Here is a 23,787-nt window from a genome sequence, read left to right as displayed (position 1 = left end):
TGTTCCGAGAAGGTGAGGCCTCTCAAGCTTCGGTGTGCATCTTTGGCCAGTTTTGTTATGCAGTGTTGAAATACCAAGCTTTGTAATGAAGCTTAATGTTGCCTGCTGCCGCCTTCCTGATAGCAGATTGTTCTTTTTCTAAAGCTAAACATTCATTTCTTCCTCGCACCATTGACAACTGAGGACATTAAAGGCTAATATGCTCAGAAATCAGTGTTGTAGAAATGTAAAGACCATTTTAAAAGAAAATATAAAGAGTTTATGTTTGGAAGCTTCATGGAAGGCATTAAAGACCTCTTATAAAGCAAGAACATAACATGGAGTACCTTACATTACTTGACATAGAAATAACATGCATACGTGCATTATGTAAACATACCTAACTTATTAAAAACCAAGATCCCTCTCAGTGAGGGCTTGGTCATTCAGCATAAGGGACAGCGAGCAGATTTTGGTTTCACTGTGATTGCCTCAGGAAACCTTCCAAGGGCCATATGCCGGTGGTGGGCAGGGCTAGAAGCAAAAAGTGGGTGGAGCAAGAAATGCGACTCTTGCAGAAGGCTGCATTCCAGGCATGAAAAGGCTCCATCCAGGCAAGCAAGAAGCATTACCACAGTTGAAGAACACATTCCAGGCAAAAGCACTTAAAGGAATGTGGAGCAAAGCCAATGAGGGGTGTGGCCCGAGGAGGAATGCCTGCCCTGGGAAGAGTTCCTCACCCCTGCTCTAGTGATTCCAGCCCAAGCCTGCATTAATCTGCATAGCACTGCCTTGTCATCTGCATAGCTCTGTCATGGTTTGTTTCTTAGGTGCCTTTCAGCCACATGGACACCACTTTTCCATGAAGCAGCTCCACACTCCTGGGGTCCATATGTGATTGACATAAACAAGTAAGCATGGCAAGTTTATTTATTTATTTATTATTTGATTTATATCCCACCCTTTCTCCCAGCAGGAGCCACTCTTTTCATAGAAGTACATTAAGGCAGCTTACAACATACAAACACAATAAAATTTAAAAAACCAATAAAAACATCATTACAAACAAAAAGCATCAATAAATACTGCATTAATTGGAAAAAAAATCAGGTTAAAAGGCCTGTCTCAAAAGTTCGGTTTTCAAGAGATGCCAGAAAGAAAGGAGGGATGTTTCCTGCTGAATCTCTATTGATAGGGAGTTCCACAGGGCAGGGCCAGCCACACTAAAGTCTCGGTCCCTGGAGGGGGCCAATCAAAACTCAGGGCATGGGGAACCAGCAAAAGTGCCCCATCAGAAGATCTCAGTGGTTGAGACAGAACATAGGGAGTCAGGCAGCCCTTAAGGTACTTTGGACCCAAGTTGTTTAGGGCTTTGTGAATTAACATCAGTACCTTGAACCTGGCTTGGTAGCAAATCGGTAACCAGTGCACTCTCTCAGCAGCGGGATAAGATTTTGCCAGTAATCTGCTCCTGTAAGCCGTCTGGCCACTGCATTCTGCACTAGTTGCAGCTTCTGAAGCAGATACAAGGTCAGCCCCACATAAAGTGTGTTACAGTAATCAAGTCTTTAGGTTACCAATGCATGGACCACTGTGGTCAGGCCATCACGGTCCAGGAATGGTTGTAGTTGGTGTACCAGATGAAGCTGGCAGAAAACTCTTTTGGCCACAGAGCTCATTTGAGCTTCTAGTGACATAGATGGATCAAAGAGTACTCCCAAACTGCATACCTGCTCCTTCAGAGGGAGTGCAACTCCATCCAGGGCAGGCAATTGACCTGTCTCCCATATATGGGAACTACCCACCCACAATATCTCTGTCATTCCAGGATTCAGGCTCAATTTATTGACCCTCATTCAGGCCACCACTGCATCCAGGCACCAGTTCAGGGCTTGCACAGCCTCTTCCAATTCAGATGTAATGGCAAAATATAGTTGGGTATCATCAGCATTCTGATGGCACCTTGCTCCAAAGCTCCTGATGACCACTCCCAGCACCTTCATGTAGATCAGTGGTACCCAACCTTTATGAGTACAGCTTCCCTTTATAACTTCAACAAAATTTCACGACCCCACATGCTAATTGTTGTAATTTTAGTCTCTGTTAATTGAAAAAAAATACACAATGAAGCGTTATAATGTCACTTTTTATTCATCATAAAAACAAATATGATGATGATGATTAAGCTCAATCAAGCAGGGCCAGTGAAACCTCGCCCCACAACAAGAAGAGAAGAGTACTAGTAGTGGGAGACTCCCTACTGCGTGGGATCAAAACCCAAGTATGCAGAGAAGATCCGTGGAGTCGCCAGGTATTCTGTCTACCAGGAGGACGGATTAGAGATGTGACGGAAGGGTTGCCATCACTCATCAAGCCCACCAACAGGTATCCCTTTCTCCTCATCCATTTAGGAACAAATGATACTGCCAAACGGAGCTATGAAGAAATCACATCAGGCTTTGAAGCTCTGGGAAGGAAACTCAAGGACTTTGGGGCCCAGATAGTTTTTTCATCCATCCTTCCAGTATTTAGGAGTAGAAAGGGAAAGAAAAATACTCCATGTGAATGAATGGCTACGAAGGTGGTGCCGACGTGAGAGATTTGGATTCTGGGGCCACGGGCTATGCTTCCTGGAAGATGGATTGCTGGCAAGTGATGGGTTGCATCTCACAAGCACTGGGAAGAATGTGTTTGGCCACAGCATGGAGAAGTTCATCAGGAGGGTTTTAAACTGAATCCTAAGGGGGAGGGAGACGTAAACTTGGTGATAACGACTGATGAAGGCTTGTGCACAGTAACGGGAACAGAGAAATCAGCTGTAATAGGTACCAGTGACAGTCCTTAGAAAAATGTAGTAAGGAAGCCAAGCCATAAATCGCATGGTCTTTGATGTCTGTATACTAATGTGCAGAGCATGGGAAACATGCAGGACGAACTTGAACTCTTAATACAGGAGGGCAATTATGACTTGATAGGTATAACTGAAACTTGGTGGGATGACTCCCATGACTAGAATACAGCTATTGAAGGATATAACTTGTTCAAAAAGAACAGAAGGGATAAAAAGGGAGGTGGAGTTGCGCTATATGTTAAAAATATATATCCCTGCACAGAAATACAGGAAGATGAGTTTGGTAGTTCCACCGAGAGTTTCTGGATTAAAATTAATGGGGCAAGTAATAAAAGGAATGTGCTGCTTGGAGTCAATTACTGACCACCCAATCAAGGAGAAGACGAGAATGTAACTTTTGAAAAGCAAATTGCCAATGTTTCGAGGAGGCATGATGTAGTAGTAATGGGGGATTTCAATTATCCCGATATCTGTTGGGAGACAAATTCTGCCAAACACGGCCCCTCCAACAAATTTCTGACTTATGTTGGAGATAACTTACTCCTACAGAAAGTGGAGGAAGCAACCAGAGGATCAGCTATCCTGGACTTGATTCTAACCAATAGAGATGATTTGGTGGATGAAGTGGCAGTTACGGGAACTCTGGGGGAAAGGTATCACATCATACTTGAATTCTTGATTTTAACAGAAGCAAAAGCTGAGAGTAGCCATACGTGCACCCTGGACTTTAGGAAAGCTGATTTTAATAAACTCAGAACAATTGTAAGTACGGTTTCATGGCAAGCAAAGGAGTCCAAGATGGGTGGGAGTTTCTAAAAAACGAAATTCTAAAAGCACAATGGCAAGCAATTCCAACAAGGAAAAAAGGGGGAAAACAGCAGAAGAAGCCAATGTGGCTTCACAAAAAGCTTAGAGAGGACCTGAAAACAAAAAAGGACACATACAGGAAGTGGAAAGAAGGCCAGGCCACAAAGGAAAAGTACAGGCAGGTATCACGGAATTGTAGGGATGGTGTCAGGAAGGCTAAAGCTGAGAATGAGCTGAGGTTAGCGAGAGATGCTAAAAGCAACAAAAAAGCTTCAAGTATGTCCATAGTAAAAGACAGAGAAAAGAAATGGTGGCACAGCTACTCAATGAGGATGGCAAAATGATAACAGATGACAAAGAAAAGGCAGAAGTCCTAAATTCCTACTTTGCCTCAGTCTTCTCCCAGAAAAGGATCTGTGACCCTCCCAGGAAACATGAAGTAGAAGGGGCAGGATTGGAGCTTGAGATTGACAGACAAATGGTCAGGGAATACCTAGTTACTGCCTGGGTGTTGCCTTCTGGCATGGATTGTGGCCTACTTAAGGGCCAGGCACCACCCTAGGACCATCAAGCCCTGGTGACCCTTCACAGAGACATGTATACATTGTATTATAAGTTAACTATACAGTGAATTTTTAATGAGTGCCCAGGTGTGTATTTGTGGGGGGATGCTCTGGGACTCCATCCTGTTACTTTTTTGGCAGGCACCCTCCTCCCAAGGTCCCTCTGTTTCTACAGCCAGAGCCAGCCAGCTTGATCTATCTTCCCTCACTGCTGCTGACAAAAGAGGGTGGAGAGAGGCACTTAGACCACTAGCTGGCCCCTTCTGTTGATGCACTTGTTTGAGTGCTGTGCTGCTCAGCTCTCTGTGTGGCAGGAACTGACTGTGCCAGCCGGAAGGAAGGAAGGGGAGGCAGAGGTAGCTGTGTGCACGTGCAGTGCAGGCTTGCAAGTTGGTGGTGCACAGATGACCCATTAATTAATTTGTAAATAATTCTTCTCTTGGTTCTTTGTGCCACCCCAGAATGATTTCACGATCCCCCTGGGGGTCCTGACCCCCCAGGTTGGGAACGACTGATGTAGATGCTCAATAGTACTAGGTTCAAGATAGTACCCTGTGGCACTCCATAGTATAAATACCAAGTGGCCAAGGAGCACTTTTTATTTTATTTATTATTATTATTATTATTATTATACCCCACCTTTTGGCCAAAGGCCCTCAAGGTGGCTTACAAAAAACAGAAATATAAAAATACAATATAAAATACATCAATAAAAAATACAATTTACAAAATACAATTTACAAAAGTTAAATAACTGCTCTTAGGCTAACAATGTCAGATGCACGACACATGAGAGAAAAGGGACAAGGAAGAACAAGGAGAAAAGCACTTTCCAAATATTACTGTCTGGACACGACCCTTCAGGTATGAATGGAGCTGCCGCAGCATAGTGCCACCAGACCCCATCCCGCAGAGCCCATCCAGAAGGATACCATGGTCAGTAGTATCAAAAATGTCTAAGAGTTTGAGCAGAAGGAACAGGGTTGTACTTTCCCAGTCCTTCTCTCTATAAATATCATCTATTAGGGCAACCAAGGCTGATTAGGTCCCAAACCCAGGCCTGACCCCAAACTGGAATGGTTCCAGATAATCAGTCTCATCCAGGAATGTCTGCAGCTCCTCTGCCACAACCCTCTCAATCACCTTTCCCAGGAAGGGAGTATTTGCAACCTGGCGATAGTTGTTACAGACCATTGGGTCCATGGCTGTAATTTTCAGTAATGGCTGCACTACTGCCTCTTTTAAGGTGGCAGGCACTACCCCCTCATGCAAAGAGGCATTTACCAATCCTTGGACCCACCCTTGGCCCTTCTCAGCTCGATATCAATAGCCTTGACGGTCAGGATGTGGTTGGATGCATCCCTGTGAGCACCCTGTCCATCATCAAGCCTTATAAACTGAAATTGATCCCACAAAGTTGGAGACGATGTAGCATTGTACACCTCAGTTGGAACTGTAAACAAAACAGTAGCGTCTAAATCACTGCTGCATTGAGCGACTTTATCCTTGGCCACCAAGTTGGACAGCTTTAAAAGAGGATTAGACAAATTCATGGAGGATAATGGTATCAAAAGCTACTATCCATGAGGGCTGTGCTCTGTCACTGCAGTCAGAGGCAGCATGCTTCTGAATACCAGCTGCTAGAAACCATGGCAGGGGGAGTGCTCTTGTGCTCAGGTCCTGATTGCAGGCTTCTCATGGGCATCTGGTTGACCACTGTGAGAACAAGATGTTGGACTAGATGGGCCACCCACTGGCCTGATCCAGTAGGCTCCTCTTCTTATGTTCTTACCCTCAAAATGATGGGCCAAATGGTCATAGCAAGGTTCCATTGCCTCCAGAAGCCCATCTCCACCAGCAGGTGAGACCAGATTCCTGGACAACCCAGAATAGCTCTGCTGGATGATTACTTGAGGGCACAATAGAGGCCATGAAGTAAGCCTTCTTTGCTACCTGTATTGCCACATAGTAGGTGCGATTATGTTCTCTAATCAGTGTTCAGTTAGCCTCAGAGTGAGTTCTACGCCATCGGTGGTCTAGCCATCATCCAGCCTGTTTCATTGCACACAACTCCCTAGAGTATCAGTGGGCATTCTAGCCTCCACAGCATCAGAGAGGGTGCTCAGGAGTGATCATGTTGATAGCCCTCCACACCTCACCATTCCAAAGTGAGGTGAGAGCTTCGACATGATTACTTGCTCTATCCACCAGAAATTCTCCCTGAGCATTCAGGAATCCACCAGGATTCTTAAGTCTCGGGAGGAGCAGATCATTTTAAGTGGTCCCCCACCCTTGCAGAGGAGAATATTTGCCATAAGTCCAAACTTCACCAGGAAGTGATCTGACCTTGACCTCCCCCCAATTTACAGACCACCCATCTCCCCACTTGGAGCAAAGACCAAGTCAAGAGTATGTCTTGCTCTTTCCATCGAGCCAATGACAACCTGAGAGTTCCATGGAGGCCATGAAATCCTGAGCCAGTCCAGTAGCAACCTTGGCATGAATGTTGAAGTCACCCAGGATTATCGTCTAGGATTCCTTCAACACCTCACTCAAGACTACCTTGGCCAGCTTGGTCAGGGAGGCTGTTGAGCAGCTGGGTGGGCGGTTCACCAACAGCATTCCAAATCTGTTTTTAAAGCCCTATGTCAGAGGCAGGCCCCCAAGTCCTGCTCCAAAAAAGATAGGTTTCCTGGTGATGGAGAATGAACTCTGATAAACCATGGCAATCCCACCTCCCCAGCCCTCTAGCTTGGGCTGGTGCTGCACCAAGTATCTAGTGTGGCAGAGCCGGGTAAGATCTGACCTACCTGTCTCCCCCACCCAAGTCCTGATGATACAAGCCAGGTCCGCACCCTCATCTACAATTAAATGGCATGGGTCTTGTGATGATTGTGCAAGAAATGCCCAAGCCATCTGCCCTCCCCACACAGTTGCCTCATTAACATGAGGCCCAAAGTCATGTAGGAGAATATCATAGAAAACCAGCTCCCATGTGTTTGCAACTGCATGTGAAAGGCATTACTGTTGTGGTAGAATACAATGGAATGGCATGCACACAGAAGGAATGGGCAAGAATTCAGCCGATTTCTGATTTAGCACTGAATTTTTCAGTGGTCTGCATATTCGTAATCTGCGGACTGATCCAGTTTGTTCTGAACTTCAGCAGTCTCCCCCCAACATGGATTTTTTCCCTTTGAATATATTGATCTTAGTCGCAGTCAGCATAGCAGCAGTACAGGTTTCTCTGTTTCTCTGTAACCCCTTATTCCACTCGGATAATCTAACGCTCCAAGCAAGGGGGAAGCAAACCAAACCTAACAGGGTCTAGAGAGTCCTTAAAACATGGGTGAGACTGTCTAGGCTTATCTTCTAATCTCTTTAGTGCTTGCCAAAGAGGAGCTCCAAGCAGGGAAGAAGCAAGAAGCAAGTCAAGACTAACAGAGACTAGGGCAGCCTTTCCCAACTAGTGGGCCACCAGATGATGTTGTTGGACCGCAATTCCCATCTTTCCTGACCATTGGCAATGCTGGCTGTGGCTGATGGGAGTTGTGGTCTGTGACGCCCTTCCCTGGCTCTCCCTGTCAGGTTCCTACCTGCTCGTGGCTACTGCCTTTCACTAGGCACCACCAGGGACTCCACCAGTCCGGACTGTCCTTTTTTATGGTTTCTCTCTCCGCTCTAGCACAGATCTCAATAGATCCCCCTGCTAGGCAGCACCACCAGTCACGTTCTACCACCAATGTTCCCAGAGACCTTGCCTGAGTCTCTCTATCCGGTTACATACGTGACTGCGTGCCTATGCTGTTCCCAACCCCCTTGTATCAATGCAGATAACTCATAACTCGGGGTTGCTCTGGATACTTATAATGTTATCTTCTCCTCTTCACCGCTGCCACCATTTGTTACTGTTTCCCTTCAGCCTTGGTTATTACCTTACCCTCCCTTCTGGTCTGTGAAACCCCAGCCAAGGATCAGGCCTTCGGTAAACCAAAATAGTATTTATTAAATAACATTAATAACAAGATAACTTTGATAATGATCTACAAGCTTATGGTTTCATCTGTTACTGTGATATTTGACTTATTACTAATCCGAACTCCACCTCCCTCTTTCTCCACACTCTCCTGACATACACCAACTCACACCCACCTCCAAACTCCACCAAAACAACCCACTCACGTCCACCCAGATTCAACTGTCATCCTTCCATTTATACTCTCAGCCATCCAAACACTCAGCCAATCATCCAGCATTCTACTGCTCATTTACTCCCCCCTCCTCTTTCATTCCACTTACCATGTATCTTCTATACAAACAGCACTTACCATATATACATTAATACAGGAACATCACATTCCCCCCCCCTTAAAAATAACGGCAGAGTATTATTCCTGCTCTAGGATTCATACGCCGCGTTAACAATAAAACCAAGTCTTTATGGGGAAAATGTCTTTTTTGTTCCTACGTCTGCGTCACGTCACTGCAGTCCCAGCCACCTGCCTTGACAGTCCATTGGCCAATACATTGTCCTTGCCTTTTATGAACTGGAAGTCCACTTGATAGTCTTGTAGGGCCCAGGACCACCTCTGCAGCATAGTGTTATGGTTTTTCATAGTCTGTAACCATAACAAGGCCCGATGGTCAGTCGTCACCGTAAATCTTCGTCCCCACACGTATGGGCGCAACTTGTTCAGTCCCCACACGACCGCTAGGCACTCCTTTTGGACTGACGAATAGTTTTTCTCCCTCGACGTCAGCTTGCGGCTCAGATATGCTACTGGATGTCTGGTGCCTTCTCTCTCCTGTAGCAAGACGACTCCCAGCGCGAGGTCCGACGCATCCGTAGCCACGATGAATGGTTGCTCATAGTCTGGTGCTATTAATATAGGTCCTTGGCACAAGGCTTGCTTCAGCAGATCAAAAGCCTTCTGACATTCATCCGTCCATACCACATGCTCAGAACACTTTTTCTTTGTCAACTCATGCAAGGGGGTTGCTATTTCCCCAAAATCTTTCACAAACTTTCTATAAAAACCAGCCACACCTAGAAATGCCCTAACTTGTTTTTTAGTTAAGGGGATAGGCCACGATTGTATTGCCTCCACGTTGCTCCATAAGGGGGTGATTTTCCCACTCCCCACCTTATGTCCTAAATAGATTACTTCCTTCAGCTCAAACTGGCATTTCTTAGCTTTTATTGTGAGGCCTGCTTTTCTTAATGCCTCTAATACTGTTGTCAGGTGTTGGACATGCTCAGGCACCGACTTGCTAAAAATGGCCACGTCATCGATATAGGCCACTGCAAAATCTGACATGCCTCGCAACACAGTATTAATTAGCCTCTGAAACGAACTTGGTGAGTTCCTTAGTCCCATGGGTAAAGTCACAAACTCATATAACCCATCTGGTGTACTGAAGGCAGTTTTGGCTCTGGATTGTTCGTCTAGTTCCATCTGCCAAAATTCTTTACAGAGGTCTGTCGTAGAGATAATGGTTGCTGCCCCCAATAACTCTAACATTGCGTCCACCCTAGGCACAGGTTACGCATCTGGGACCGTAATTTTATTGATTAACCGATAATCAATACAAAATCTTGTAGTTCCATCTTTTTTCGGAACCAGGACAATACTTGAGGCCCAGGGACTTATGGATTCCCTGATCACTCCTAGTTCCAGCATATCTTCGACCTCCTTTTTAATTTCACTCAAAACTTTCCCATTCACACGGTACGGAACAGATCTGATTGGGGCATGATTTCCAGTATCAATGGAATGTCTGGCTATACTGGTTCGGCCAGGTTTATTACTAAAGAGATCTCCATAGTTTTTCAAAACTCTCAGAATCTCTTCCTTTACTTCTTCTTTCACCTCCTCCGACCATTCCACTTGATCTACCCCTCCTTTGTCTTTGCTTTCCTGTACCAAATCTGGAAGTTCAGGCCCACTTCCCTCAGGGAATAAGGTAACTTGCAACACCTTTGCATCCCTGGTATGGTAAGGTTTCAACATATTTACATGAACCACTTTGTTTTTGTTTAATTGTTCTGTGGTAATTACATACGTCACTGTGTCAAGCTTTTCTCTGATGGTATATGGTCCCTCCCAGTTAGCCTGTAATTTATCATGTTTCCTGGGTATGAATGCCATAACCATATCTCCCACATCATACACACATTCCCTGGCTGTTCTGTCATACCAGTAACTTTGCTTCTCCTGAGCTTGACTCAAATTCTTTTGTACAGCTTCCATCATCGATGTTAATTTGCTGCGGAAGTCTAATACAAAATCAACTACAGATGTTTTGTACTCTCCCAGGGTTCCTTCCCATGAATTTTTTACCAGTTCCAAAGGTCCCCTCACTTTTCTAGTGAACATCAGTTCAAAGGGTGAGAAGCCTGTTGACTCCTGAGGCACTTCTCTGTACGCGAATAAGAAGCACCCCAAACGTTCATCCCAGTCTTGTGGGTGATCTTGAACATAACTTCTTATCATGCCCTTCAGAACCCCATTAAATCTCTCAGTCAATCCGTTAGTGGCTGGATGGTAAGTGGTGGTCTTTAGATGTTTTAGACCACAACACTTCCACATACATTGCATTACTTCTCCCATGAATACACTGCCTTGATCCATCAGCACTTCATGGGGGAAACCCAGCCTCATAAAGATTTTTAACAAAGCCTCTGCCACTACAGGGGCTTCTACGGATCTTAATGCTTCTGCGTCTGGGTACCTGGTGGCAAAATCCACCACCACCACTAGATATTTCTTGCCATGCCTTGTGGGTTTGGAAAAAGGGCCCACCAAATCTACTCCCACTCTATAAAAGGGTTGTCCAATTATAGGAAGGGGCTTTAAGGGTGCCTTAGTCTTTATTCCACTTTTCCCCACCTTTTGGCATATACCACAAGATAGACAATGTTGTTTTACATCTTTGGAGATATTTGGCCAATAATAGTGTGCAGCCAATCTCCTCTTGGTCTTTTTTATTCCCAGATGTCCTGCACATGGGACATCGTGGGCTACCTCTAGCAATCTGGTTCTGTCTTTGCTAGGTACTATCAATTGCTTCACTGGTTCACATTCATCCTTTCAGCAGGCATCCACAGTCTATATAAAATCCCATTCTCACACACAATTTGATTCCTCAGCTTGTCAGTAAGGGAATCTTTTGTGTCAGGGATTGCTCCTTTATTTGCTTCAAACTTGTATCCCTATTCAGTTCTTCCCTGAACTGCTCTGCCTCTTCAGTTGTTTCTTTCAGCAGGCCTTCCAGGGGTTGTTATGGTGACCATAGGCTCGAAAACAGGTTCCACCCTGTTTCCTTCAGCCCCTTTTAACATGGCTTCTGTTTCTCTGCCAAGTTGTTGTCTGGTTACCACATATATTTTTCCTTGTGCCCCCATTACATCTCTTCCCAGTATCACTGGCTCTTGTTGTTGGGCATTAATACCCACTTTATATTTTCCCTCTCTGCCTCTCCACTGCATTTTCACTAGGGCCATGGGTAAGCTTTCTGGTTTACCCCTCACTCCTTGGATAGTCACCGTTTCCTGAGGTAATATTTCCTCAGATTTTATTAAATCTGGCCTCAGTAACGTCTGAGCGGCACCAGTATCAAGCAATGCCCAATAATTTGCCCCTTGTACACTCACTTCCTCTCTCAGACTTGAATCAAGGTCTTTTACTTCTGTCCAGTTTATCTGGCAGAACTGAACCTTTTTCGTTGTTAGATCTTTTGGTTCTGTTTTTACTGCCCTTGCCTGAGCAGGATTACTAATGGGGTTGGCAACCTCACATTGAAAATGTAGGTGTCCCGGTCTGCCACATTTATAGCATAATTTCTCCTCCATTTTAGGGTACACAGATCCACTCTGGGGTGTCCTGTGCCCTTCAGATTTTAATGGAGGACTCACTCGCTGTGGCACCACATCCTTTTTGCCGCCATTATATGGTCTGGGTTTAAACTCTCTTGATGTTTTCCCCACCCAGCCAGTTCTATTGGAGGCAAAGTGATCCGCCATCTCTGCGGCCTCCTGCACCGATGTAGGGGAACGGTCTTTGACAAGGAGCCTTATTTCTGGTGGTAACTGATGGAATAATTAATCCAGTATCATGAGGCTTTTCACCTCTTCCACTGACTGTGCTTTGGCACTACTCATCCACTTTCCAAATATATCCATCAACTTTGCTCCCAGTTCAACAAAAGACCTCCCTGCTTGGATCTGACAGTTTCGGAATAACTTTCTAAAATAGTCAGGTCCCAGTCTGAACCTTTTGTATACTGCCTCTTTAAACTCGGCATATGTGACGGGCTTGTCTGAGGGGAAATATTGGTATACCTCTGCCAACTCCCCCTTGATCAAGTTCGATAAATATTGCGTATATTTATCCTCTGGTAGCCCCCACATTTGAGCCGCTTTTTCAAAAGTGCTGAGGTAAATTTGTGGGTCTTGTCCAGGCTCAAACACTTCAAAATCTTTCAGTGTCACCTTTATTTTCGTTTCATTTCTGTCCTTTCTTGTTTCATCAGAATGAAACTTCTCTCTTTCAAACTTTAACTTTTCCACCTGTAATTCAGCATCCAATTCTCGTTGCTTCTCCCTCTCCTCAAACCCCATTCTCATTCTCTCAATTTCCAACTCCCGCTGTTTTTCCTTCTCTTCCATTTCAAAGACCCTCTGCTTGTCTTTTTCCTCAGCCTCCCTCCTCAATCTCTCAGTTTCCAACTCCCGCTGTTTTTCCTTCTCTTCCGTTTCAAAGACCCTCTGCTTGTCTTTTTCCTCAGCCTCCCTCCTCAATCTCTCAGTTTCCAACTCACGTTCCCATCTTAACTTCTCTCTCAAGTACTCTATATAAGCAGGATTGCTTGAATACCCTTCTGGGGTCTCTTCCCTGACATGTTGTTTTTGCTGGACAGTTGTAAATCCTATTAGTGCTACCCTCAATTCATCTACCCCTTTACCCTCGTGAGGTAAATTGAATGTTATGCACTTCTCCACCAGCTCCTCTCTTTTCATTTTTATATATTCAGCCATGGTGTTGGAGTTCACTCACTCTTTTCCACACACTCTTTGCCAGTCACTCTCACAAGTAATCTTTATTTGTTATTTCTGTTTGCCACACCACTGTTAGGGACTCTCTTTTGTCTGTATCCCACCGCTACAGCCACCACCTGTGACGCCCTTCCCTGGCTCTCCCTGTCAGGTTCCTACCTGCTCGTGGCTACTGCCTTTCACTAGGCACCACCAGGGACTCCACCAGTCCGGACTGTCCTTTTTTATGGTTTCTCCGCTCTAGCACAGATCTCAATAGATCCCCCTGCTAGGCAGCACCACCAGTCACGTTCTACCACCAGTGTTCCCAAAGACCTTGCCTGAGTCTCTCTATCCGGTTACATTCGTGACTGCGTGCCTATGCTGTTCCCAACCCCCTTGTATCAATGCAGATAACTCATAACTCGGGGTTGGTCTGGATACTTATAATGTTATCTTCTCCTCTTCACCGCTGCCACCATTTGTTACTGTTTCCCTTCAGCCTTGGTTATTACCTTACCCTCCCTTCTGGTCTGTGAAACCCCAGCCAAGGATCAGGCCTTCGGTAAACCAAAATAGTATTTATTAAATGACATTAATAACAAGATAACTTTGATAATGATCTACAAGCTTATGGTTTCATCTGTTACTATGATATTTGACTTATTACTAATCCGAACTCCACCTCCCTCTTTCTCCACACTCTCCTGACATACACCAACTCACACCCACCTCCAAACTCCACCAAAACAACCCACTCATGTCCACCCAGATTCAACTGTCATCCTTCCTTTTATACTCTCAGCCATCCAAACACTCAGCCAATCATCCAGCATTCTACTGCTCATTTACTCCCCCCTCCTCTTTCATTCCACTTACCATGTATCTTCTATACAAACAGCAGTTACCATATATACATTAATACAGGAACATGGTCCAGCAACACCTAGTGGCCCACTAGTTGGGAAAGGCTGGCCTAGGGAGTCCTTAACATGGGCAAGGTTCTTTAGGCATGACTTCTAATCTCTGTGGTGTTAACCCATTAAATGAAAGCTCCTGGAGAATCTTGCTGACATTAAGGGTGGGAGGACTTCTTCCTTTCCTTTACAAAAGGAAAACAGGCCATCTGATCAGCCTCAGACACAGTGGAGGAAGATGCAGAGGTACGGGATGGGGGTGAGAAAGCCACATTCTTTTCCTTTTATTGATGTCCTTTATCAATCTTAATATCGATTTGGGGGACTGGAGAAAAAAACTTGGCTGGTTAAAAGAAGTGGATAGTGGACAAAGTGAACACGAATCAGTACCGTCTGTCAGACTGGCAGAATGTTTTTAACTGGCCAACAGATCCCATCCCTGGCACACATGCATGCACACACACTCTTAATATTCTGTATCCTGCCTCTTTATGGAGAAAGGGTAAGCTATAGATATTAGCAATAATTAATTAAATATCCACCTGCCTGTGTGCTGCAATCAGCAAGTGAGGCTGTTCTCTGCATGCTCCCACTATCTGTGGTGAGGTGAGGGGCAACTGGAGAGAGGGCCTTTTAAGTTAGGGTACTTCATATGTGGATCTCCCTCCCCAGAAAGGCTTGCCTGACAACCGTTTTGCCATTTTTTTTTTTGTGGCAGGCAAGTATTTTATTCTAAGCTTTTAGGCTCTGAGGTTTTAATTGTTTCAGTCTGCTGCTTTTAATTGCTGATCCTACTGTTTTTATTGGGACCCAATCAAGGAACTTAAGAAGAGCCCCGCTAGGTCAGGTCAAAGGCCCATCTATGCACCTGTAGAATCACTGGTGGTTGTGTGTATACTCATTCCACTTTCACATCTGGAAACAATAATTTGCAGGAGTTTGTATAGTTTAAGAAACGAGTAAATCTTTTTTGGACAGAGGTGGTGATGGGGCACAAGAAATGCGTGCTCCTCTCTCAAACCAACCATTGTCTGTTTCTAGCCTAAGCATACTTGTTTGCCTCTCTCGGATGTTGGGAGTTCTGCTTTCTCTCTATCGTGGCACAGATTTTAATTTAATTATTTATTTAAAAAGGCCACTAGCTACTTTGTATGCTGAAACTGAGCATTTTTCCTAATTTATTTCTTAATTGTTCATAATGGCACCAGAATTAATACCATCTGTTGTATGCTTGTTCAGTGCCCGATTTCATGCTGATGCAGCAGTCATTTCCAACTCTTTATTTTTCTTTTTACAGTGGAAAAAGGAGAAAGGGGGGGAGTTACACAGCTTGGAGAGGCAGAAAGCTTTAAGCTCAAAAAGCTCTAGAATGTCTGTTGAGCTCTCTGTATAAACCTCTAACGTCTTCAGCTATTTGTTCAACTGCAAAAACAATTCTTCTAAATGAAAGCCCTCCCTCTTGCTCGTGATAGGCTCGCCCAGAATAGCAACAGCCTGTGTCACTGAAAAGGGCAAAGCCTGCTGGAAGAGAAAGAAAAAGTTGCTCACGGATTGCTTGGCTACTTTCAGATTTTAATCAGCTTCTGTGACATGCTGCCATGATCAGGAGCAGAGTAGGGACCACCAGCTTTGACAGCAAGGGTAAAACTGTCACCCGGTAGAGACCTTCAGCACCTAGAAGCAAAGTTGGAGAGCTGTTCCATAGCCATGATACCTGTGCAGAACACAGAGGACCTCAACCAGCAATGCCAGAAAATAGGAGAGGAGTTGAACCAATGCAGCAACAACCTGCACAAGCTTCCTGCTCAAACAGGTAAAGCAACGTAGTCCAAACGGCAATTAAGCCTGCAGGATAATAGGTAAAGTTAACTTGTGACTAAAGTTCCAGCATCAGTAAATATAACAGCCAAAGGGACATTTTTGTAAGAAGCCAGAAACATAAGCTTTATTTCAATTTTTGAAGTAACAGTTTTAATATGTAGATATTCATCACATATCTTGGCTTTCTCTCAAGGGAGGCAAACACAGGGAAATCTGGTTATCCCATTTTAATTTCCCAATAACACCGAGGTGGACTAAGAGATGGTGGCTAATTGTGAGTCTGATCCAAGTCTCTACCTACTACACCAACCTCACAACTTGAATGATGGCCTTTAGAACACTTTTGGCTTATGGCTTTGATTGTGTAGCTTATTGTTTTTTATTTATTTAGAAATTTGTATACCCTTCCAATTTTGCAGCCCAGCCACATGAAATATCACAGCATCCACTGTTGTCTGGAATGGCTGTTGGCTATTTGTGCTATGCTGTGAAAACAAGTCTCTAGACCTCATAGAATATGCTTTCCTTCCGTGTTTTTGTGGTGATTTTAGCTTTGGTTCTAAACACATTGAGACCAGCTTAACTATATCTAGATTTTTCTTTTTCTTTTTTTTTTTTAAAAAGCAAGACCTCAGTGTCATTGTTGCTTCAGTTTTGTTTATTATTTAATTTATTTATTACATTTATATCCCATCTTTCCTCCAAGGAACTCAAGCTAGTGTATATGGTTCTCTTCCCTCTTCATTTTATCCTCACAACAACCCTGTCAGGTAGGTTAGGCTAAGAGGCTGTGACTGGCCCAAGGTCACCCAGCAAGCTTCATGGTGGAGTGGGGATTTGAACCCTGGACTACCAGGTCCTAGTCCAGCACTCTGATCACTATACCACACTGGCTTATTTATCCAATATGTTGTTCACTCTTGGTCTTTCACTGAGTTCCAAGCTTTCACTGAGTGAGTTCAAAGCTCTTATGTTCCAAAAGTAACGCAAAATAGCTACATGGGGTAATATATTCACACAGAATGTGCTGATGCTGAATATGGAAAGATATGGGGCATTTTTACTTGGCAACTGAAAGATTAAAGTGTTAAACATTTGTTACATGTGGTCATATCCGTGTTAATGTTTCCAATACACACAGAAAGTAGAAGACAACCTTTGTAAGACAATCACATTCTACCCATGGATCTATAAAGGCACCCTCTTAAAAGTCAGCTTGCAGCACACACAATTGCTACAAGGGTAATGGCCAGACGGAAGAGAACCTGTAATTTTTCATGCACTAAGAATGTGAAAATGACCTGCCTTTAAGTTGATCCCGACTTATGGTGACCCTATGAATAGAGTTTTCATGGTAATTGGTATTCAGAGGGGGTTTATCATTGCCTTCCTCTGAGGCTGAGAGGCAGTGACTGGCCCAAGGTCACCCAGTCAGCTTCCTGGCTGTGTGGGGATTCGAACCTTGGTCTCCCAGGTCGTAGTTCAATACCTTAACCACTACACTACACAGGCTCTCTCAAGAATATGAGACGCTGCCTTATACTGGGTCAGATAATTGGTCCATCTAGCTCAGTATTGTCTACACTGAATGGCAGTGTCTTCAGGATTTCAGATAGGAGTCTGTCCCAGCACGGCCTGGAAATGCAAGATATCAAATCTGGGACCTGTTGCTTGCAAAATATGCGCTCTCCTGCTGAGCTGTAGCCTTTTTACTAACAGAGACCTGTGGGGGATATGTGTCACTTTGAATAAATCCATTTGATCAAACATTATGTGTGATATCCAGTTGTGTGTATTTGCGTACACCGTGGGATTTTCCTTTCTCCTTCTCTCAGCTATTGCTTCAGAGGGTTGAAGGATCCTCAGGAGCAGATGGGGGGAGTTGCAATGGGGAAGAGAGGAAGGGGAAACCCACTCATACATTGGAGATCACCCTAAATGTATTTAAATTTTTTACCACATGGTTTATATTATGTGGTGCCCATGTAACAAATTATATATCAGTAAAACAAACAGACCCCTAAAATGCATTGGAGAACTTAAGAGGGGTACACTTAATACTTTGTGTACCTCTTGTGGCTCATTTCACAGGTTTGCAGCATAAATCAACTGATTTTTCATTTTGGGCAGTTGAAAGGCTCAGTGCACCCAATTACTATTTATCGCTGCAGAAAGAAGCAGAATTGATACGAAGGTTAAATTGTATTGCTATGGTTGGTTTGAACAAAAACATTGATTATTCTGCTCTCATTAAACCCTCATAAGGATGAAATATTCTCACAAGTTAATTCTACTTACTCATTTAGACTTTTCTATTTGCAGTTTAATTTCAGCATTTTGAAGGTTGATGTGGTAGTTTTGTTTTTGTTTTAAGTTTTGATTTTATTGTTTAGTGAGTTTTTAAGGTTTGTTGCTAAGAAGTGTTTTTATGTACAAAACCATGGATAAGAACCGTCATTCTCGAAATAAATTGCTGTACAAGGAGCATACTGTCCTGATGAGTTGTTATTTCATATGCATTAAAAAGTGGGTTGCATTCTGTTTGTAGTTACACAATATTTAAGCAAAAAGGACAAAGTCACATGGTACCTTGAAAACTTACAAATGTATTATGGCATGAGCTATTGTGACCTACAGTCTGCTTCATCAGATTGACAAAGTGGGCTGTAGTCCATGAAAGCTTATAATAAAGCATAATAAATTTGTTAGTTTTTAAGTTTCCAATCCTCTGGAAATCATTGCAGTATTTAGGCAACAATCCTATAGTCTCTTATCTGGGAGAAAGTCCCATTGAACTCAGTAGGGCTTACTTCCGAGTAGTTATGTATAGGATTACATAATAAATCCCTTATCTTTTTCATTCATTCCTTTTTCTATATATCAAGATGTTCATTAGTTTATATTTATTATGATCATTTTCAGTGTTCAGGTTTTGAGTACCATTGCTTGATAGCCAAATGACACCATCCATGAGTAAGAGGCAGGTATCAGCAGGCTTTGGAGAACTCCAAGGTTTCCAGAAGTACAAAAATTATTCAGGAAAAAGCCCCTAAGGGAAGATTCCCCTCTCCCCAAATGTGCATGCTTAGCAGCCATGGAATGCTGACTGTTGGAGGGGAAACAGAAAAATAAGTGGGAGGGGAAATGGAATCGAGTAGCTGGCAGGAAGGCATGCTGGCTGGCTGGATGACTGGAACAAGAAACAGCAGCACTCCCATTTTGTTGCAGATCCTGCTTGTCAATTATAATTTCTTGTAAGAGTTTGTGCACAGAAAGTTATTTTTAATTGTTACATCGCAATTTTGTCATGAGAAATTCTTGAGAGTTTTAATTTTGCAGTGAACAACTTGTATATTAGATGTGATGTTTTATATTACGATCAGTAGAGGTTTAGGGTTTATTGTATTAAGGTATGTTCCATACATTATCTGGTTTTTTAAATTTGTTTTAAAAATGGGTTGCTAATTACATATAATTAATAACTATGCATATAATATATAATCTGGTCTTCACCGAAACATGTTGGGCATGTGTTAAATTTCTCTCATCCCCTGCCCCCATTTTCAATCCCACTTTGAGGCTTTGCCTCTTTTTCTCTTTTCTGCCTTCTTGTACTTAGTGCTGCCCACCCCTTTTTTCTTTCACAACTTCTTACCCTCCAAACACTATGCAGCCTACCTGCGATGAAGGACAGCCCCCCAGAGAGATTCAATAAATCTCTTCTTGCTGTCTGGCCGAGATGACTAAGTGCACAATCCAACTCACCTTTCCGCCCAGCTGGGGTGAGTTGGATGCTGTGGAGCTTAAGCTGAGCTGTGGTGCCGCCACCAGGAGCCTGCTGGCACCGCCGGGAGTCCACCAGGGATGGTCAGCACAGCTGATGGAGGGTCGGCAGAAACAGGCGGAAACCCTGAAAATATGGCATTCTGGGGTCGTGATGGGGGAAGAGCTGCAGGGGGAGGCTTACACAAGATTCTCCTCACATCCAGAGCCCTCCACAGGGTCCCGATCCCCCTGCAAACTCTGCTGGCCAAAAGATATTTCCCATTATGGCTTACAGGGAGCACTTATTCCCCAGGAGACCTGTTTGTTGGAGCTTCCTGGCTAGCTTGTGTGCGTGGCTCCTAATGGAGCCAGCGTCAGCCAGGCCGGCAGGTCCCAATTGGGAGGAGGATCCCACAGAGCTTTCTGCCACCTCCTCCTCCTCCAGCCTCCCTTTCACCATCTTCCTGTTATTTGGATTACTCTGTAAAATAAGGTATGGGGGGTTGTCAAGCACCTGAAAGGCCACAATACGCTGTTGATGGACTGTGTTCAGCTTGATAGGTCACATGTTGTATAGGCCTGGCCTTGAAATAGCCACACAAACCTCTTGGTGTTTGGGGTGGCAGCACTTGATTTTAATAAGTCTCTTTTCTTCTTGTGGAAGCCCTTTGTATACCATTTGGGATGAGAAGAGAACTCGAGGACCCAGCATATATTATCTGTATCTGAAATAATGAGGGAATGCATCTCTGCCTGGCTTAAATTGGGTAAAATCTCAGGTGAAAAATTTAGGATGGCTAAGTTCTGGACAATTTCTGTACAACATAAGCTGCCATGATGGCCTTGAGCATCTTGCTCTGATGTGGTGGAATAGCAACAAGATGATGCAAGGTGAGCACATGGATCCCAGTTTAATGCTCTATGGCAGTCTGATATTTTCTAAAAGGATACTATTATAAAGCAATTTTACTAGGAGGCCAGCATGCTACATGTGTGTTCAGGCCTGTCTTCCAGGCACTTTATTCATTGTGCCACATAAAGAACTGTACCTTTTTGTTGTTTGTTGCTGTCCTCTGTTGCCATTTCCCCTCCCTGATCAGTTAGGGATCATGTTGTAAATTTGTTGATGTCATGATGCCACATAGCTAATTGAATATGGCTATGTGACAACGTAACGGAACCAATTCAGAGTGAGGATAGGAAGCCTTGCCCTCACTCTGACTTGGCTTTGTGACATTGGCCATGTGATATGATCACAACTGAAAATAAGGCCCAGAAGTATTGTCCAAATTTAGAATTTGAAAGGAGGGAAGGAGTCACATTTTGAACATTTTCACCTCTTTGCAGCTTCCGCAAATCACAGAAATGGAGGCAGCATGTGTCTCCTTGCAGGAGCCAAAAACTGTTCATGAAATACACACCCCTTTTTGGTTTAGCCCTTATTGCCAACAACAAGAAATAAGTTGCAATTCCTTCCTTTTGAAGATGGCCCTTTGAGTATTTTCTCTTTCTGACTGTAGTGAATCATTTTTAATAACTCTGTGCTTCATGTCTTGGATGATACACCTACTCTTGTTATCTTTTAATATCCCTGCTTATGTGGCACATTATAATTAGGGTAGTCAGATACCATATTTTTCTGTTGTATGGTGTGGGCTACCCAATAAACCTAAAAATATAAATTGGCCATTACTTAGGAACTTTGGAAATGGCCTCATACCTGGCAGAACATGTGTAAGTTGGACTAGGTTCTTTCTGTTCCACAATGTATTTATCTGGTAAATGTATAAGCTGCACTTCAGCCCTTTTTTATTTCCTCTGCTGCACCTACTACATATGGATAGGTAGACATCAATTGGCTAGGTACACTAGGTATATTTTAATATAACCTATTTATTCTTGGGTCTCTGGGAAGGAGGGAGTATGTTTGTAGGTATCACTGTCAATGTGTATTAATAGCAGCAAGAGGCATTCCCATTCCCAAGATCTGCCAGGTGAGGAACCATAGGATTTAATGGAAGCCCCGCTACATTGGCAGAACTCCAGATTTGCTGCTGCCATAACAGATACACTAGCAGAAAATCTCAGATTTGATAGCACAATAGCAAAAACAGGATGGAGTTGTGAGTGGGATGGGGTCGGTATGAGGTGGGGAGGCTTGTCTTATTCTTTGCTCCTCCAGACCATGGTCACACCCCACCCAGCTTTATACCAACTCTAGACCTGGCACAAGGAATTTCCCTCTCTGACTTCAATAGGAGGGGGATAACATAGCTGCCCCTGTGTCAATGACTGACTGCCCATGTTGCCATAACAGGAAACAGGATATAATTTAACTCAATATCCAGTCCCAGCACGCTACCCCTAGTATGTAAACCTACGCAGGGAAGCCATAAGTCAGATGATAGGGTGGATGGCCATGGACTATATTTCTCTGGCCTCATGTTGTGCACACTTAAAGCTCACAAGAAGGAACTTTGGTGATGGGAAACAGTGCGAAAGGGTACTTTGCACAAAAAGGGAGCATGTGGCACAAACCAGCCTGCCTGCAGACCACTGCTAAGAACTTGAGCACATTGCTAACACTTCTCTTCGTAGAACCCAAACAGGTACATTGGCCTTGGGACTCCAGACACAAGCACTGTTCTTTCATATGATTGTCAACTTACTCGCTCCAAGCAGACTCTTGCACTCTTTGTACACGACAGACAGGAAGAGGGGGTGGTCCAAAAGGGGTGATTGGCCCATGCAGAAGCCAGACTATTGGTACATGTAGCATTTTTTCTGACTGGCTCAGCACATGATTAGGGAACTTTCCCAGTGTAGGGTTGTACTCTGGGTTTGAACCTTGGACCCCCTGCACGTAAAATGTGATCTGGTCCACACTGCTGCAGCTCCTCCCACAGCTCCTGTCCTCTTGGCATCTATGACTGGCTCTTGGGGCTGCGGTCAGCCAAGAGACAAATGGCGTTCCTGTTTCCTGTCTGCTGCTGTAACTGAGTGAATAGGGAATTGCTCTGTGGAGGTTGTAGTGTGGGTTCCAATCCTAAGAGCTCCCCTGACGTGACGGGCTTTTCAAGCATGGAAAAGATGAGTAAGGACATTTCTCTCCCCGCCCCCATTCTTCCCTGTGGGGCTTAAACTTCCCTGCTTCCCAGAGCCCTGCTCTATGTGGTAAGCTACTGAAGGCTACTGCTGTCAATGTGTGTTCGTGGGTCCCATTGTTACATGTCCTGACCCTTCCCCTTTGCTGCCCAGCAAAAGAGCCTTTTCCTCCTGGGGTGGGACTTGAACCCTTGTCCAGGAGGAGTTCTGTCCTGCTCTGGGAGCTATGTGGGTGCCATGTTGTGTGTGTTCTTCTGCTTCCCCGTTGTGTAAACCAGGTGTGGGGAGCCAGATCTGGCCAATGGGCCAGATCCTTATCTTCATTTCCCCTTGCAGGCCAAATTTGACAAGTGGTTGGAGTGATATCAATGGGATTTCATAGCAAAGAGCCCTGCATGGTACTTTGAAATGCCACTGACCAGCAGGCTTGACGTTATCAACCATCAAGCTGATGGGCAGTGACTTCAACCCTGCTTTCTGCAGGGATTGGCTGCATGTTCAAGTGCCCTGCGGGGAACTCAGTCATGCAGCCAGTTCAGCAGGCTTGAAGACACTGGCTGCTTCAGGCCTGCTTTCTTCAGGGATCAGCTGTGCAATTCCCCATAGAGAACTTGGTTGCACAATTGCTGATCCAGCTGCGTCTTTTCCTGTCCCTCACCTGACTTCATGTATATTGTCAGGTGAGGGGCAAGTGGATGTGGTTTGGGGAAAACTGCCTTGCAGACTGGATTTGGCCTATAGACTGGAGGTTCCCCACCCCTGGTATAAACAGTGCTTATTATTTATTTATTTGATTTATATCCTGCCCTTCCTCCCAGCAGAAGCCCAGGGCGGCAAACAAAAGCACTAAAAACACTTTAAAACATCATAAAAACAGACATTAAAATACATTAAAACAAAACAACTTTAAAAACATTTTTTTAAAAGCTTTGAAGACATTTTTTT

General features: G+C 44.2%; 1 protein-coding gene across 1 annotated transcript in view; it reads left to right on the top strand.

Moving 5' to 3' along the window:
• The first annotated feature begins 876 nt into the window (after positions 1-876).
• Positions 877-23,787, top strand: part of SLC2A12 (solute carrier family 2 member 12) — a 44,975-nt gene continuing 22,064 nt past the window's right edge. Inside the window, exons 1-2 of the mRNA XM_061623872.1 lie at positions 877-890; positions 15,624-15,964. Coding sequence (XP_061479856.1) covers positions 15,859-15,964 — 106 coding nt within the window. The 5' untranslated portion in view covers positions 877-890; positions 15,624-15,858. The remainder of the gene's footprint in view (positions 891-15,623; positions 15,965-23,787) is intronic.

The sequence above is a fragment of the Rhineura floridana genome, chromosome 4 (genome assembly GCF_030035675.1).
Source record: "Rhineura floridana isolate rRhiFlo1 chromosome 4, rRhiFlo1.hap2, whole genome shotgun sequence".
NCBI classification, from domain to species: domain Eukaryota; kingdom Metazoa; phylum Chordata; class Lepidosauria; order Squamata; family Rhineuridae; genus Rhineura; species Rhineura floridana.
The sequence above is the reverse complement of the archived record's forward strand: the minus strand, read 5'-3'. Positions and strand labels throughout refer to the sequence as shown.